This window comes from Gymnogyps californianus, chromosome Z (assembly GCF_018139145.2).
Source record: "Gymnogyps californianus isolate 813 chromosome Z, ASM1813914v2, whole genome shotgun sequence".
In the NCBI taxonomy this organism is placed as follows: Eukaryota; Metazoa; Chordata; class Aves; order Accipitriformes; family Cathartidae; genus Gymnogyps; species Gymnogyps californianus.
Genome location: NC_059500.1, coordinates 233,101 through 250,350, shown reverse-complemented (window position 1 = coordinate 250,350; position 17,250 = coordinate 233,101). Strand labels below are relative to the sequence as shown.

Sequence of the window (17,250 nt, the reverse complement as noted above, 5' to 3'; positions counted from 1 at the left end):
ACATCAACACAGGCTGTGAAAATACTTGAGCCACATCCACCAGGGTTAATATGGTGCTTAACCATTCGGGCACTTCTTCCTGGATCTCGTGTTTATTCGCCCTCGGTTATTTATCCGAATGGACAACTTGCATTTTTTTTCAATGATTTTTAATAGAACAGGACTTTTGAATTTGAGCACAGATTTGTTGCAGTACAGTTATAAGGCCAGTAACCACATCCAGCACTAACTATATTTATGCTTAATTTCTCTCGAAGTAGAAAGTAAGAGCACAGGATACATTATCTATGCCTAAAAGCACTATGGTTCTAGTTTAATGCTTGTTGGTTATTGAAACTTGGTTAGCAGTGCATTCAGAGCGTAAGTATTGCTATTGTCTAATTGCAGTTCAGCGAAACAGGGCTGACTTGTCCTCTGACTTCTTTTACACATCCACACTGTTACCAGCGATGCATGAGTTCAACACCAGATGCCTTCATTTTTGGTGTCACTGTTTTGGAGTAAATCCCAGTAAAATGCTTTAACTGGTCCTCGGGATCTTAAAAAAATTCGGTGTCTACCTTTCAGAGGTAAATAAATACCTCTTTAGTATTGTATGAGGTGCTTTTGACCCAGCCTTTTAAGTGTCAGTTGCGGTTACACTGCATCCTCCTCCAGAGTCAAGGGACTCCAGCCTTTCTTCTGAAAGAATGAAAGATAGCGTGTGTACTAAATATACATGATCTTTTAAATGTGGGATCTGAGGATATGGAAGAAATGCAATGTGAGGACTTCCAATTTTTTGATCCATTGCAGGCTTTTGTAGAGAAAATTTACTTCACTCTGTTTCATTGATAACTCTTTGGCCACTAGTAAAAGCCATGCTCTAGTGCCGTGGTCTCCAAACGTTTTTGATCACACACCCCTATCAGGAAAAACATTTTTGAGCACACACCCCCAACATATGTATATTTATTTATTTATAAATTATATACATGTAGTACTGTGCTAATGTATTATGTACATTATAAAACATACACAAAATAGAAAGTAAAAAAGGATGAGAAAAAGATTAAGTAAACACTGTTTTTAAAATATTTTTTATTTGATTTTTTAATGGTAAAAAAATATATATTCTTCCCGTGCTGCAGTGGAATGTCTTCTGCACCCCGTGGGGTGCCTGCACCCCGCTGTCGAGACCACTGCACTAGCCTACATGGGAAACAGAGATGAAATCATGGGTCTCAAATTGTTTTTTTTTTTTCCTAGGACCACTGAAACATTTTTGAATAAGCAAAAATTGAATTCTCTCATTGAGAACTGTTATTTGGTGATTATGAATAGAGACCACATTTCCTTTTCCCCACTTTCTCTTTTCTTTGGGAAGAGGAGGAAAGAGAGTGACATCTTTTCTGCTGTGGTCCTTGTTGCAAGGACAAAACGGTTCTAGCCGGTGAGAATTCGTAGTTCTTTAGCAAGGCCACTTCATTTTTCATCACCTTACAATTGTGCCTCTTAGTGTGGAAACTATGTGTTTCTGGAAAACTCTATGTTTTCTGCTGCGAGCAGAAGACTGGTGTTGAGAAGTCCATCCTAGTTGTTTTCTGTTCCCAAGAAAAGCATGTCTTTGTCACATGGAACAAATTACACCAAAAAATGAGGACTGAAATGGAAAAGGACACTGTGTTCTTGTGAGTTCTTTGCTGCAATTCAGTCTCTGCCCCTCAGAGCCCAACGTAAGATCATTCTCAAGAGGTATGGCTCTCAGGGCCTCCACAGCCTGTTAGTGCTGTTTGGTGCTTTTACGTTTGAAGTGCCTACAGAGCTTCACGGCGGGTTGAGAGCAGTGTATCGTCTTTGCCAGGACAAACTCCGATCTTCCATGGCAGTGACTCTGAGAAGAGCCACTGCACCACCTTGGTGCACGCTTACGAACTGTGAAGAAGGTGTTGAGAAGATCCTTCGGCCTCTTCCTGCTGTGAGTGGTGTTTGTGGTGCATGCCTTCAGATATGGACTAAAGAATCTGCCTGTATGGTAGTAAGGTCATAAAAGCTCAGGAAGACCAAAATTAAGAGCAGAGTGTTAATACTGGAGTTTTCTTCTGATAAAATAACTACATGCTGTTACACATCCTCAGCTGCATCAGTGCTTTATTACCACTTATTGTTAGGAGTGCTGTGTTACCAGATCACTTCTCATGCCTTCATTTTCCTGGAAGGTGCGAGTTTGAAGAAGATTTAATGTGGAGGGGCACTGTATTGCCCAGGGTGCTGTTTCTGTTCCTCACGCGTGGCAGATGGGGAGGTTTCCTCAGGTAGACTTTTTGGTCTGTGGGAAATCCATGAAGTGACATTAACTTCTATTCCTGAGTCGCAGAAGTATTCCTTTCAGTATGAATATTTTTCAGGAGCCTCCTGCATGTGTTTCCTATTCCATCTTTGCTGTAATCCTCAGGAGGATCAGAAAGACAAACTAGGGATATATCCAGCAGGATTTCACCCATTCCAGGTCTCCTTATTAGCTTTAGCTGAAACTTCAGTTCTGCTCTCAGAGTAATGCAATCTCCTGCATCCTGGTTTTGATCAGGCTTTTGGGGACTCCTTTCATCTGGAGGTAAAGACCGTGTAAACGCATCTCTTGCGTTCTGTTCTATGTCATTTTAGTCTGCTCTTCATCACATTAGGGCTCTGTACTAACTTTGAAACCTGTAAACCTTGTTGGTAGCATTACACCTTAGTACAAGGGTGTTCACATTTCCAACTGTATCTTTAGAAGTGTTGCGGGTTTTCCTCCCTCATGTCTGTGAAGCTACCACATGATGTGTAATATTTCGAAACCTTGAAAAGCTATAGCCACGGTCTAAGTCTGGTTCTGCTAACAATTTATAAATTGCTTCGCTTAAGAACAACAGAAGTGCCAAATCAGAATCAAGCCACGATGTCTAGTTGTTGTTATAGTTTGTTCTCTAGAGATGGTTAGTCACTGCAGAGTTCGTTTCAATGCTACCAGGAAGAGAACGTGAAAGCACTGAGAACTGCCACCTTCGGAGCTGTTCTAGCGTGACCACCCTGGGTCTGCCTCATCCCGGACACCCCATGGTGGTTCTTCCCATGCTCCAAGAGCTGTTCTTCTCCCACGTCACTATGTGGGAGCCTGGTCTGACCCTGAGGGTGGGAAGGAATCATCAGAACTGGGATGATTTAGCTTGCCTTTGCCCAATGGGCCTTTTCCAGAAAGTTGAATGGAAATTCTAGCCCATACCCAAAGACTGGTGGTTAGCCTGTGTTGAAAAGTGATTTTTTTTTTTTTTTTTTCTGGGTTAAAGATTTTTGGAATTTCAGGGCAAAAGTAGAGGCAACTAAGAGCCCCAGTTAAGCTTTACAAGTTTCAGATATTCATCTACATCAGTATTCTTCAAACTCAGGAATTTAGTTCCATATTTCATCCTAATGGCAGCATCAAGAGAGCCATGCTGTTTTTCTAGGATACAGTTGATGGTTAATGGGTTTAGGTTTGTGATTCAGTTGAAGCATTAATCAATCATTTCCAAGGAGCTTTAAATCTGGATTCCTCTCCATTGTGGGGAGAAGCATAATGTTGTTGGCACATCTCTTATACAGCTTCGTTTAGGCACAGTGACTTTGCCAGATCAGACACCACAAGCTGCAGTGGAACAAGGCTCCATGGACTTCGTTCCCTCTTTTATATTTATATCATCTCCTTCATTCTGTATTGGTGGAAAAAGATGCAATATATTGCCAAAATAGATTCCCAAGACACAGCTGTAGATTTTCTGCTAAATGGTACTTGAGAAGTGAAGCAACAGTACTCTTCAGGCTCTGGTCTTAGCCATTAATTGAGTACCATTTCAGCTGACTGTATGAAGGAATCTGTATAAATGATCAAAACAATGTGTATGCGCTGGTTAGGCTTCTGGACTCTAATAGTTAACATTGGTAACTGCAATAGATACCACTCTTCATGGGCTGATTAAGAGATGAAGATTCTGCGTGGTTATACAGCTGCCAAAGCCTCTGGCTTCCCTTATGACCTTCTTCGATGAAGTGTTGTATTGCCACTGACAAAATCTGCTGCGCAATAACGATCACTTAAATACAGAAATAGTCTCAGTGATGTTGAAGTCGGTACTGCAGAATCAATTCTTGGCATCCTATTGATCCCGTAAGAAATTTCAGGATGTCAGTTCCACTGCAGCTAAACCCATGCAGACCTTCCAGCCCTCCATGCCAGGACCTTGACCGTACTGCCCAAGCTCTGCCGGCAGTCAGTCCTGCGAAGACTGGTTGGGGAGGAGGTTTACAGTAACATTCAGTTTGATACCGGAGTGAATACTACAGGCATGTTGTCAGATGAATGACACTAGAAAAAGAAAATTATTATTCCTATTTTGAAATTATAATTGTATCTCAAAACAGGTTTTTTTATTAATAACTTAGAACAGTCTAAGGCCATTTTTGGCAGTAATCTATCCTGAAACTTCCCTTTATTTTATGACTGTACTTTTGATTTTATGTCTGTATGCATTTTTTCACATGTAATTCTGAGTTAGCATTTATTATTTTTCTCTTCACCAAGGATTGCTGGAATCTAAAAGGTATTTAAGACAACTTAATCAAATAGCTAAAAAGGCTTTCTCTTCAAAGTAACCTATTATTCCTTTTTCAGTCATATAGGAAATAGTCAAAAAGTGAATTCTTGATGCACCCGATGAGAACAATAGATTTGTGTTCAGTCTTTCCTTCTCTAAATTAGAAATCACAGTATAGACAGTGGAATTTCTAAATCATATATTATGCCTTATTCTCTGGTGGGAATAAAATGTTCATGTTTGCCTCCGTTTCTCTGTTTAACTTTGACTGCTGTGAACACTAGGAAGAATAACCCTGCAGCTTTTCTTTCTTTTTTTCTTTTTTTTTAATCTATTCATTTTATACTTTTCAGACAGATTTTTCCCCGGGGTGAAACAAAGGTTAACTGAAATTTCCTCTGTTGTGTACCTGAACGAATCAGCAGTTTGAGAAGGAAATCCCATTGATGGGCAAAGAGAGTGACAGGCTCTATTTAAAGAATTCCCCCGACTGTGTGGTAGACCAACCATGCCATGAATTTAACTGTTCCTGTGGTCCCCATACTTGTACCCACCAAAAAGAGAGAAAAACCTACTTTGTTCTGCAAATGTTGCACTAAGCTTTGAAAATCATGAGCCACTGAGTTTTGTGAATTAACATTACTAGCAGTGGTCAAGACTAAAGGAAGCAGTGTTTATAGCATGAGACAGAAAACAGACAGAAAATTATGCGTACTTACATAACAGAAAAGGCACACCATGTATTTGTGTTTTAACATGTGTCTGTGCATTTTAGCAGTTTGGTAGTATACATATTTCTCAAGAACGTGATTTACAGAATAGTATTATCTTTCGCTTTTTTCCCTGCACATTTTTATTCCCACTTAGTGTGTGAAACATCTTACCCATACATAGCCATAAGAATATATGGAGTTGACGTAGATGCAAAAGGGTATACACTTGGAGGAAGGTGGAGGATTTATCGTTAGAGAAGTTGTCTAACAGTTCAGCTACACAGAAAAGAGATACATGGCTGAAATGCAATACTGGATGCCTGACATTCAATGTGCTAACACCTGGCTGATTTTTGTATTTCTTAGTGTCTGCTTTAAATATCAAAAGCGCGCATCTCTGCTTGGTTAAGTACTCTTAATTCATGTGTATTAAACTTCATGACCTGTGAGTCTTCTTGAAAACTGCAGCTCTAGCCCTGCGGCGGGCCCCAGGCGAACATGCTGCCTGGGGATTATAAGTACCATGTCGTAGCCCCCAACTGTCAGACTTTTCTTCTCTGGCAATGACGGTTAAGTCTTCTCCCATGGGTAATGGCTGCTTAAGTTTGCTTAAAGTTACTTTAATAGGTCTTGGGGGGGGGGGGGGGGGGTGTTCACTTATGCAGGACTGTTCAGAGGTGTAGTTTTTTTCTTTTTAAACTCTGATACGCTTGTAGCCAATGCTACCTTTGCTTTAGTCAACTTACTACATTTTAATTCATTTCAAAATGGGTTGGGTTTTGTTGTTTGTTCACTATCGTCTTTCCGATTTTGTGATGCTTTTCAAAAACATCATGCTGGATCAGATAAAAGTTGCTAAAAATAAGGTATTGCAGGTATTTTCTCACTGACAAAAAATGTGCATATTACTGCACATATATATATATATATACATTAGATATCAAGGGGTGAGGCACGAGAGTCTTTCCTTGCCACAAGAAAATTTCTCAAATTGAACTTCTGTCAGCAATTACATCGACTGATTTCTCTGTGGGAGTTTAAGGATCTCTTTTAAAGTTGCGTTAAAGAGATACTGACATGTAATCCATGATAACAGTAGGTGTCTTGTTTTTAAGTAAATCACCTTTTTCTCATCAAAGCAATGCTGAGAAATCCCTAGAAGTGCCTAAGAAAAATACCGTAGTTGATTCCATTCCTTCTGCACAGGAGTTAATTTGAGTAACTGAGTGATGCAGAGAGGGCTTCATCTGCTGTGGCTGCTGTGCATCTCCTAGCCCTGGTACCCTGCAGGGAGTTGTCCATGTTGGGGTGGAGCTGGAACTGCAGGAGACCAGAAATCCGTGATGTGGGTCCGTGGCTGGTCTCTCAGGACGGTGCTGTGAGACCCGCTGGCTGCGCAAGGAGTCGTTCAGACCTGTGGTTCCCTCCCTCCGAACAGCGATGTTTTGGAGCCCTGTGTACCTGAGCTGCACTGTGCCTGGATGCAGCTTGAATAGGAACTTTAGGCGGCATAAGGAGGACTGGCTCCCTTTTCAGTTCACAGTTAGTCTTTGGTAGCTGTAGAGCATTGTTCACTTCAAAAACTTCCGGTGGCATACGTGTGTGTCTGTGCGTGTATACGCGCGCGCGCGCGCGCACACCCACACACACATATATATGGGTACTTGGAATACATCTTCCTGGAAGAGAAAGATGTATAGTGCATCCTAGTGCATAGAAACCTGAATTCCTGTGCTTTGCAAAATCTGATGTAGGGAGGCAATCTCGATTTCTGTTTTGGGACACTGCTTGGTTGTTATCACTTCATACCTCCATTCCTTGTTTTTTGGAAGAAGGGCTACTTGAACACAAAAAATGTGAAACTTGTTATAGCAAATTACATAAGACTTGAATCACTTTGGTTCAAACATAAACAGGAATTTTCAGATATATGTAAAATGTCACAGTGTGAAATTCTTACAGATCTAGATAAGTTTTAGAGGTTTAAGGCTTATCATTTTAAAATGTTATTTGTTACTCAAGTAGCAGCAGAAGCTGTGTCCTGATATGCTAAATATTGTTCAGAGATATGTCTGAAACAGTCCTTGCCACAGAGGTCTTACAGTAGAATGTAATTAGGGTTCTCTATTCTGTAATGTGCTATATTAATTAGCAGTCAAAATCCAATTTTTAAAGCCCAGCTTTGAAACGTATTTGCCCTTCAGGCCACATATCGTACTGTCACAGCTTGAAGCAGCCTGTTTCACTGAACTGATCATAAAATAAACTAAGTAAAATACATGTCTGCATGTATTTTCCAATTAGAAGGAAGGGGGAGGAGGGACACCACTTGCCTTCCCCTTTTAGAAAATTTAATGTTTTATTGTCAAAGCTGAATGTCCATGCTCTACAGTTTCTCTGTGTTGTTAAATGAGGTAATGAAATAAACCTTTGCAGGGCAGGCTGAACTTGCACGGAGAACAGGGACGTGTTTTCTCCCAGCTCCAATGAGCAAAATAAAAGTGTGACTTTTGGTGGGGTCAAAATCTGTGCCCGACTGTGTCCTGCCTTGCTGGGGTAGCGTGCTCGGCCGCTGGGATCATCGGTGGTACAGCAGATAAGGAAATCTTCTGAACAGTTTATTGTTTATTCTAAGTCAGTTTTTTGTTCTATGGAAACGGATTGTTCCTCCAGGCAATTTCAGGTTTTGATTGCTGGTCCTCGTTCTCCCTCCTCCCCTCCTCTCCCTTTCTGGAATGAAAGGGGGAAGGCTTGAATGCACATTGAACAGTGGTCCTAAATCTGGCTTCACCATGAGCGCTGCTCAGAAATTTACATTTTCATGCTGGTGGAGGGATACATGTGAATCTCAATGATCTTTCAAAATTTTTCTTTAAATAAAAGCAAAGCTGTTGCTTACCATTCATCCTATTGTATAGGTGCACAGGACAGCCTAAGTGTAATACTTTATGAAGGAAGAACCTTGCACAGAGCTTCCATTTTCATCTAAACAGTATATATTTTGCATTGTTTTCTTTCCCTTCTCTTCTTCCCTGTTCAGCAATTTGACAAAACCATTTTTTCAAAGTATGAATACAAGAAGTTTATATGACAAAGTCAGTTGTATTTTTTTAGTTGAAGTATAGAAATTAATATAATCTTAAAAAGGAGATTGCTTTTAACAAATGAAGATGAGAAAGAAGAAAAGCACAAATTTGTTGGAGATGTTCTGGGAGGATTTTATTAATACACTGTGAAAACTCAGAGGACCCTTTAAGTAATGTAAGTTTTGTGTGTGCAACTTCTCCACAGATAAAGAGGGAAGTCTTGACAGAGATTATCTGAATAGTTTTTAAACTGCTGCTTTCTTAAGAGTAAAAATAAAATACTTATAGCCCCATTCCTTCACGCAGAAATCCACCCTCTGTGTGTGTGTCCGCCTGAAAAAAGGATGAAATGCATTAACGTTGTACTGGCTTGGCCTTGGAAAACATCAGGTGGCAGGTTTCATTGTACCAGCCTTTGCTAAATACGGAAACTTTCAGTAATTAGCATATGTGTTTTATGTCTGTGCTTTGACCGAAATCGTCCTCTCAGTCCTGGGAGGGGGTCTGAGGCTGCTGGTTGGGGTTGTGGGGTGGGAGAGCATCGTCCTTGGGCACCCCGAGGTGGTGCAGGGTGCCAGCTCCCCGTCCGCCCCCAGGGCAGCAAGCTGAGCCACCACCATGTCCTCGGGGGACGAGCTTCTCCAGTCTGTGGTCCCAGACCTGTTGCCCGCGTGACTCTGAGTATTAAGGAGTGAAAACAGAGATTATGGGTGCTGCAGACCAGGGAGAGCGTGCTTACAAAGGAGTCTTCAGCACGCCGATGGGTATTGCCGCTGGAGGATGAGCAACGGGCAGCAGCACGGCTGGTGGGAGGTGGAGTGGCCAGAAAGCCAGCTCGGAGGAACCCACAGCCACCCAGAGACTGGAAGTGCCTGTTGCACAAGTTAATTCATCCCAATAAGCAAACTAAATCGGGGGGAGGAGGGGAGGTATTTGTCAACTTGAGCAGAGTTTTGTGTTTTATTTCATGATTTAGTGCCAGACAAAATGCTGTGGTCAATGAGAAAAATCATCGCAGATTTTTCTGCGTGTCTCTAAAGCAAGATTTCAAGTTGGTTGCAGAAGCATAACTCTTCCTACATATTTCAGTCTGAAGAATTTATTGTGAGTAATGACAAAGCCTTATGCATTCTGTTGTGAATTAGACTTAACTTTTAGGTCACCAAACGGATTTAGTAAAGAGAGATTTTGTTGTAATATTTCATTCAGCATTGAAGCTCTGGTATTTGTTTTCTGGTTTGAGCAGTTTTAGTTTCTAGCATGAGGAATATTTGAATCATTGTATCATGGTTTTCCCCTGTGAAGCAGGGGATTTTGACAGTGAAGAAGAGAAACTTAGTTGGTTTGTCCTCAGGAAGGACATGCCTAATGATTAGCAGGAGTTAATTTGCTGCTAATTTTGATGTGTAACCTGTCAACCATTCTGTATGTGCATTTCTGTGAAACATGGCACTCACAGTACTGATTGCCAGGGCAGAGTTTAGAATTACAAATATCTTTTTCTTTATGAATTAATTTCCTTAACAGGCTTCCAAGTAATAAATAATGCACTCAAATATGTCAGTGCGTTTCTTTACTTTTAATGACTGGACCCCAAAAGGCCTAATTTTCCCTTGGCCATGCCCACAACTCACTTCCACTGAAGAGAGCAGATGCAATGCTGTCCCTTCCATCCTCTCTGCTGGGAGCCGAGAGTCTGGGCGAAGCGGTCCCCAGGGGTGCGGGCATGGTACCCCCTCTCGTTCTGGTGATCGCTTCTTACCCTGAACAATGCTTGGGTGAAGCATCCATTGGATGCTTGTATTTGAGCTCTGGCTGTGCCAGTTGCTATGCACACCGTGGCTTAGGTACGACACATCGCTCAAATTGCTTTACAAATAGGCCAGTTAATTCATTATTAATGTCTCTGTGATGGTCGTTAGCATTGTTGGCATTAGAGAGTGTTGAAAATAAAAATATTTCAGAGTGCTGTTCAGAGTAGAGCAGATAGTATTGGCCCCAACTTTTGGATGGAGAACAGCAGCAAGCAGGTATTATGCTCTAAAGCACCCGCTGGATGTTTGAGTGACGTACCTTGTATCCAGGTATTGCATTACACACTTCAGCTGAAATTATTGACTTTTTCGGTAAATGAAGGGTTAGACATGACATTATAGATGGTATAACTTTAATTTCTAGTCATCTGCCTTTTATTGTAAATGGATAGTACAATCAAAATCAGTTGGATAAATTTTTACTGTTTTTTTTACTGTTTGTAAATCTTGACATTGTGATTTGTGTTAATAACACATGTAGATGCTTCAGATTTGGATTGTGGGAACAGGATGCGACAATTTGCATTAAAAAGTCTGCAAACACACAGGATTAATTTGCACGCAAGTTGTAATGGTTACTGTAAAAGTGTAGGTAAGGTGAACACCTCTGTTGACATGAATCCTCCCTTAATGATGAAAAAGATGCTGTGGTGGTACAGCTGTCTTTGCACAGTGAGAGAAGTAAACAGTGTTGACATGCAGAATTTCTAAACAGCTGTAACTGCATCCCTATTCTTTTAGCTTATTGCCTTTTATTTCCTTTTTTATTTTTTTCTTTTTACTTCTGCCAGTCCAAAGGCTGTGTGTGAGAAGGTTATGGTGTGACAGTTGATAATTTAGTGTGTCGTCCTGATTTACTGCACATTACCAAACCCTGTTTTGAAATAGACTTACTTAGCTTACAGTCGTGCTTGCTGTGGTTATGCATAAAGTCATTTTGGCATGCAGCAGTCACAAAGCAGTGCTGAAGGCACAGATTTTGCAAATTCACAAGGAGGAAAAGTATATTTTATGCTGTGCGTAAACTTCTTGTTCCGTGTGCTACCACTCTGGCAACCTCTGGACTTGAGCTGGGCATCCCCATGAGTGCAGGCAGAGATAATTCAAATGGCTGGAATCGGAAGGTTTGGAGTCCCTGCCTCTGAAGAAATTAAATCCTTGCCTGAATTTATACCCTGGGGGGCAGAACAAGAGGGTGGTGTCAAATAAAGTCCACCCAATAGTTGGACATGTGCTGATTTTAAGGTGAATCACGTTTGGTGCCAAGCAGGTTGATAGCTTTCCTTTACTGGAGATAGAACTAGTTTCTCTGCTTTGGTACATTCAAAGTCTATTGTCAGTTTCAATAAGTGCAGTAATCATAATGTTGAATATATTATAGAAAAATATTCATATAAATTAAATATAACTAATTTTATTTCTGTTTTTCAGGAGAAGTTGATGTGGACTGGTCCATCTGTAATAAAGACTTAGAGGTAACACAGACAACCAAATTGTTCCGTAATTCTTTATGTTTATTGACAAGCAGAGCAAGATAAATGGGATTGAAAAATCCATCTGTAGTTTTTGTGTGGAATCCTTAGCAGTGTCCTCCCAAAGACAGGCGAAGCCTGAGCTCTCGGGCAGTAGGAAGAGGTTCACTTGTTGGGGCAGGCACTTGAGCAGAGCGGGAAGAGGATGCCGGGAATCGGAGTGCCTCCACAGACTCCGTGAGGAGGAAGTCGGCTCTTCCTTCCCAGTCTCTTCAGAGACTAGTAATTGTTTTGTGGCAGCTAAATCGCGTTCCCACAGGCGGCACCACGAGCCGTCTGTGTTTGGTTAGCCTTCCTGCGCTCCCAGAGGTTGGACTCGGCTCAGGGCTTGGTACGGTTAGGCTGTAACGTGGAGTACTTGTGCAAGGTACCATAGCATCCAGGAAGAGTAAGCTTCAGCTGTAAGGGCAGACTCCTTTGATTCCTCTTTCCAAGGTTCAGTAAAGCTTACATAATCAGGTGACATTAACAAATTCTTTCCTTTAAGAGAAATGGTGGTTTTGTACCTCTCCCGTTCGCTTGTCCACAATTTTATTTCAGTTCTTAAAAATTGTGATGTTTACTAAGCAGTAAAGGTTGAAGATAGGATTTTCAATTCTGTCTGCCTACACAGAAAGTATGTGTGAGGTCACTGGGGGAGAGAGAGTTGTTTCCAGCTTCTCTTTTTTTGCTTCTTTTTCCTTTTTAAATCTTTCTTTACAATTGCAAATTGCAGATTTGGTCTGGACTTGTATAGCATTGTACTTTGTCCAAGAAGTTTCCCTTAATGTGTGCAAGGGAACGTGTAACTTGCATTTGCAATTAGTGTCAGTTGTATTTGTATTCTGGGAAAAATTCCAGTTCGTCATGAAATAGCATAGTGAGTAAAAGTGTCTTGACTAATGAAGGGAAAGCAAAACTTCATAACCGAAATTTTAAACAGCAAAAAAGAATGTCCCGAAGTGGAAGTTTGAACAAGACAATACTTTTATTCTAGACAATGCAGGTTTCTCTGTAACAGAATTAGCCAGTTCAAAGCTGGATGTGTAAATTGTACTTGTAAAAAGTTAGATTTCTAACTGAACGCTACCAGCAGTGACCTTTACAAATATCCAGTTCTAACAAACACTAAACCACAGAATCTCAAATGATAAATACCTTTCTCTCGTCTTGTCTTACCAGGCACAGATCTCCAACTATGCAAGTGTGAGGCATACTAGTATGCGGTACTACACAGCTGATAAAAATGTTACCTGTAGAAATTGCAGTAGACCGGGTCATTTGTCCAAGAACTGTCCTACTCCAAAGGTAAATGCAACACTTAAATTACTTGTAGATGCAGCTGTTTTTTCTAATACTCTTTTGTGCTTGCCATTAGAAGCATTGCTGAAGTGGTTTATTATTTCATTGAAAGGTTGCTGCAAGTTGAAGAATAGCTTGCAGAAGATCAGTTTACTATATAAAATTAGCTGTCTGTTTTGTGGAGGTCATTGCTTTTATTGTTTTTATAAAGGAAAAAATCTTTAAGTATAAACTGAGCAAAAAGAGAGTCAAGTACAATATAGAAACATTTTTTTTCATATTGTAAAACCAGTTTTAAGATGTAAAATGTTTTTCAAATGTATTTTCGACAAGGAGAACCTAGGGAATCCAAAAATCACCCTTAGTAAATGAATGAAAGCAGATATCTATATAATGAACCATGATATGAATAATGTTAAAAATTACAGACAAAATGAAATTGGAAATAACTTTAAACAGCTCAGATAGATGCCAAATATTCAGAAAGTTTGTCCAGCGATTAGGGGTTTAAAAATCAGTCACTATACTGTGAAGAAGTGGGGGCAGTTGCATGAGAGTCTGGATTTACGAGTTCCCACGACAGAGTCTGTAAAAACCTCAGTCCCTGAGGCTGTTACCCACGCTGAGACTTTGACTGACTACATCCCACCCAGCTGAAATGTAAGCCCTTGGAGTGAAGATACACTCACTCACTGGGAAAATTGGCTTTAAAGAGATGCAGGTATGGCCTCAGAATAGTTTTCAGCATTTTATATTTGTCGCTCCACGTGCTTATTTGTGTGAGTCACAAGGCATGTAGCCAAGCGGTTGTGGTGGGCTGACCCTGGCTGGCAGCTAACCCCCCCAACCAGCCGCTCACTTATGCACCCCACTACCTTGTGGGGTAGGGCAGAGAATTGGAAGGGCAAAAGCAAGAAAAACTCCTCTGGCAAGATAAAGACAGTATAGTAAGTGAAGAAAAAAACCCAGTGGTGCAAAAGCACGCACTCGCCACAGCAGACCAGTGCCCAGCCAGTCCCTGACCAACAGCTACTTTGGAAAACCTGCCTCCCACCAGTTGTGTTGCTGAGCACGACGCTGTACAGTACAGATATCCCTTTGGTCCGTTGGGGTCAGCTGTCCCGGCTCTGTCCCCCGCCAGCCTCTTGCCCACCCCAGCCTGTTGGCAGGGCAGTGGTCTATGGCACAGACCATATTTACAGACCAGTCCACTATGTTGTGTTACAAACTGTATATCATGTTCCTATGATGCAGTTCTGTTTTTCAGCTTTTAAGAACTTTAGTAAAAAAAAAATTGTTCATACAGAGTGCCCAACTCTTCTGCTCTGAGTGAAATAATATACTTTCTGGTTTAATGATTATTTTTGCTGTATTCACGTAGCAAGTAACATGGGCACTGGGCATTTAACAAGTGCTTCTGATGCAAGGTCCAAATCAAGAAAGTACAGGGAGTCTATGGAGTTACAATATTGAGTTTTTACTCTATTCATAGTCTTCCTTCACTTCGATTCCTTGATGAAACATAACATCTCTGCAATTCCTAGTAAGCAGAAGACATTTATTTGGGGTGGTTTCTTCTTCATTTCCTGTTTTGATTTTTTTTCCCGTTAATCTTTTGAAACATTCTCACTTAACGTAATTCTTTTTTTTGTTTCTCCATAGAAAGTTCCCCCTTGTTGCCTGTGTGCAGGAAGAGGTCATCTACAAAACAGCTGCCCAGCACGTTTTTGTTTGAACTGCTGTTTGCCTGGCCACTATTTCAGGGAATGTCTTGAGAGAGCCTATTGGAATAAACACTGCAATCGCTGTGATATGAAGGGGCATTATGCTGATGTGAGTATAGCCCATGGCAAAGAGCTCAGTCATTATTGGGTTTGTATCTGTCAACAATTGAATTTACAACAACCGCAGTCCTTTTATATTTTCTTTATATAGTGCATATTTGTATAAGCATATGAAAATATTGTAGTTAATCGTTACCTAACAGTATCACAGTTTTCATGAAGAACGGTTCAAAGAAAACAAACTGGAGCGTTGTAAACACTCAGTCTTTAGTTTAGTTTTGTCCAGTTTAGTTAGGGTGGAGAAAAATGTCCTCAATTCTGTTGAATGGAAGGTGTAGGGAGGTTGAAGTTAGGAGACATGGTATGCTGCAAGCATGCCAGCAAGAGGTAAAGAATAACTGATGCTCCAAGAGTTCCAGATCTGTGTTTTTTTCACTATGATCACATATTCATCAATGAAAATATTATTAGAAGTTTAAACTAATGTCTAAATGTGTTTGGGAAGCATTTATAACCGTGCTGTATTTTACGTTGCAAACATACTTTACAAACAAAATGGAAATGGTACACTTTATTTCTTATGCAAGTACAGGTGAATAAAAATGTTATCTGACATTAGCTTCTAATGAAGCAGGTCTACAACCATATTCATGTGCCTTAGCTTAGTTTCTGCCTACTTTTCAGTACAGTCCTGTATTATTTATGAACATGCAAGAAGAAAGATAATGATGAAATTAATTGTCTCTCTACTTCTGTATCCCTATGGATAGGCCCATCACATCTGTAGTGTAAGAGAATTTGTAAAGTAGTGAAACAGTTGCAATATTGTGTACTCTACTATTAAGAGAAAAATATTGCTAGAAACTTTTAATGTCTGGAACCTACTGATGCTTTGTCTTAATCCCATGAGAACCACACTGATGTTTTCCATCTTCACTACTGTCATTCAAACACCGACTTTTTCTACTTAGACCAGCTCATACAGTTTGGGTGGACGCTCTGGTCCTGTGGCCAGTCACTCTAATTCCTCGTTCATATTATGTTACACTGCCTCTATGTCACAAGCACTGGAGAGAAAAAAGTACTTAGTGCAAATAATCATCTCCATACCGTACCTAACAAAACAACGTTTCAGAGGTGTTAGCAAGCTTGCATCTGTATTCATAGTGCAAATGGTTCTGTCCAGTGGGAATATGGAAGCTCCTTTCGTCTCGCTAAAAGATTGGATGTTCAGTGTATGTCCCACCAGATGCTTGGTTGCTTGTTTCAGGTTGAGCAGCACAATGGGAGAAGGGTTTCCATTTATTTGGTAGGGAGATAGAGGCCCCATAAAACACACGCATTCTGCTATTAGATTTTACTGAGCTTTCAAAGTTGTCTTGGATAAATGAACGAGTAACTTTGGCACAAAACCAGGTATGAAATATTAAAAATGTTCAGGTACTGTAAGGATACTGAAGTATGTTAAAGGTCATCCAGATACAGTGTATTCTCTGCACTGAAGACTAGGTGGGAGGTAAGGTCATGGGACTTCATTTGGCTGAGACTTTTTTTTCTCAAAACTTTTATCATTTAAATGGTACCATTATGGAAAGACACTCTTCAGTGCAGACCTCCTTTCTTAAAAATATTTCTTCAGTTCTTCTGAATGCATTTTGAAACAAGTAGAAACTGTTTTGCTCTTGACAGTCTGCCCAAAGCTGTTATTACTGCTAGTGAAAGGTAGTAAATACAAGAAAGACGGAGAGAGGCTTTATACCAGGGCCGGTAGTGACAGGACAAGGGACGGCGGTTTTAAACTGGAAGAGGGTAGATTTAGATTAGATACAAAGAAGAAATGTTTTACCATGCAGGTGGTGAGGCACTGGCACAGGTTGCCCAGAGAGGTTGTGGATGCCCCATCCCTGGAAGTGTTCAAGGTCAGGTTCGACGGGGCTCTGAGCAACCTGGTCCAGTGGAAGGTGTCCCTGCCCGTGGCAGGGGGGTTGGAACCAGATGAGCTTTAAGGTCCCTTCCAACCCAAGCCGTTCTGTGATTCCATGATACCGCACAGTATGTTAGGTCAATTCTGTACCAATTGCCAGGAATCCTGGATGTGAGGAATCTCATGTTGTGCACCACCACTGCATGCTCTGGAAGAAATCTACAGATTTTGAACAGGAGCATTTAAAATTAATACGAACATCATGTAGCCTAAGTAAAAGCTTCTATCAGTATTTCAAAATATATACACACACACACACACACACACACACACACACACACACACACAGAGAAGTTTTTTTGTAACGGCTCAGAGAATTCACAAACCAGCAACTATTGTTTTATTTTTTAAGCATGGTGTACCTCAAAGCTAGACACCACTGGTTTTTAAGTTTTTGCTTCCTGGATGAATAATTTCATGTCAAGTTTCAGTGCAGGATGAACTATTTTGGCAAGAATGTTCCACCT

General features: G+C 40.7%; 1 protein-coding gene across 1 annotated transcript in view; it reads left to right on the top strand.

The window, feature by feature from the left end:
* The window catches only part of ZCCHC7 (zinc finger CCHC-type containing 7), a 117,113-nt gene that overhangs the window by 65,610 nt on the left and 34,253 nt on the right, over nucleotides 1-17,250 (top strand). Inside the window, exons 3-5 of the mRNA XM_050913539.1 lie at nucleotides 11,634-11,677; nucleotides 12,896-13,021; nucleotides 14,678-14,848. Of these exons, the coding sequence (XP_050769496.1) occupies nucleotides 11,634-11,677; nucleotides 12,896-13,021; nucleotides 14,678-14,848 (341 nt within the window). The remainder of the gene's footprint in view (nucleotides 1-11,633; nucleotides 11,678-12,895; nucleotides 13,022-14,677; nucleotides 14,849-17,250) is intronic.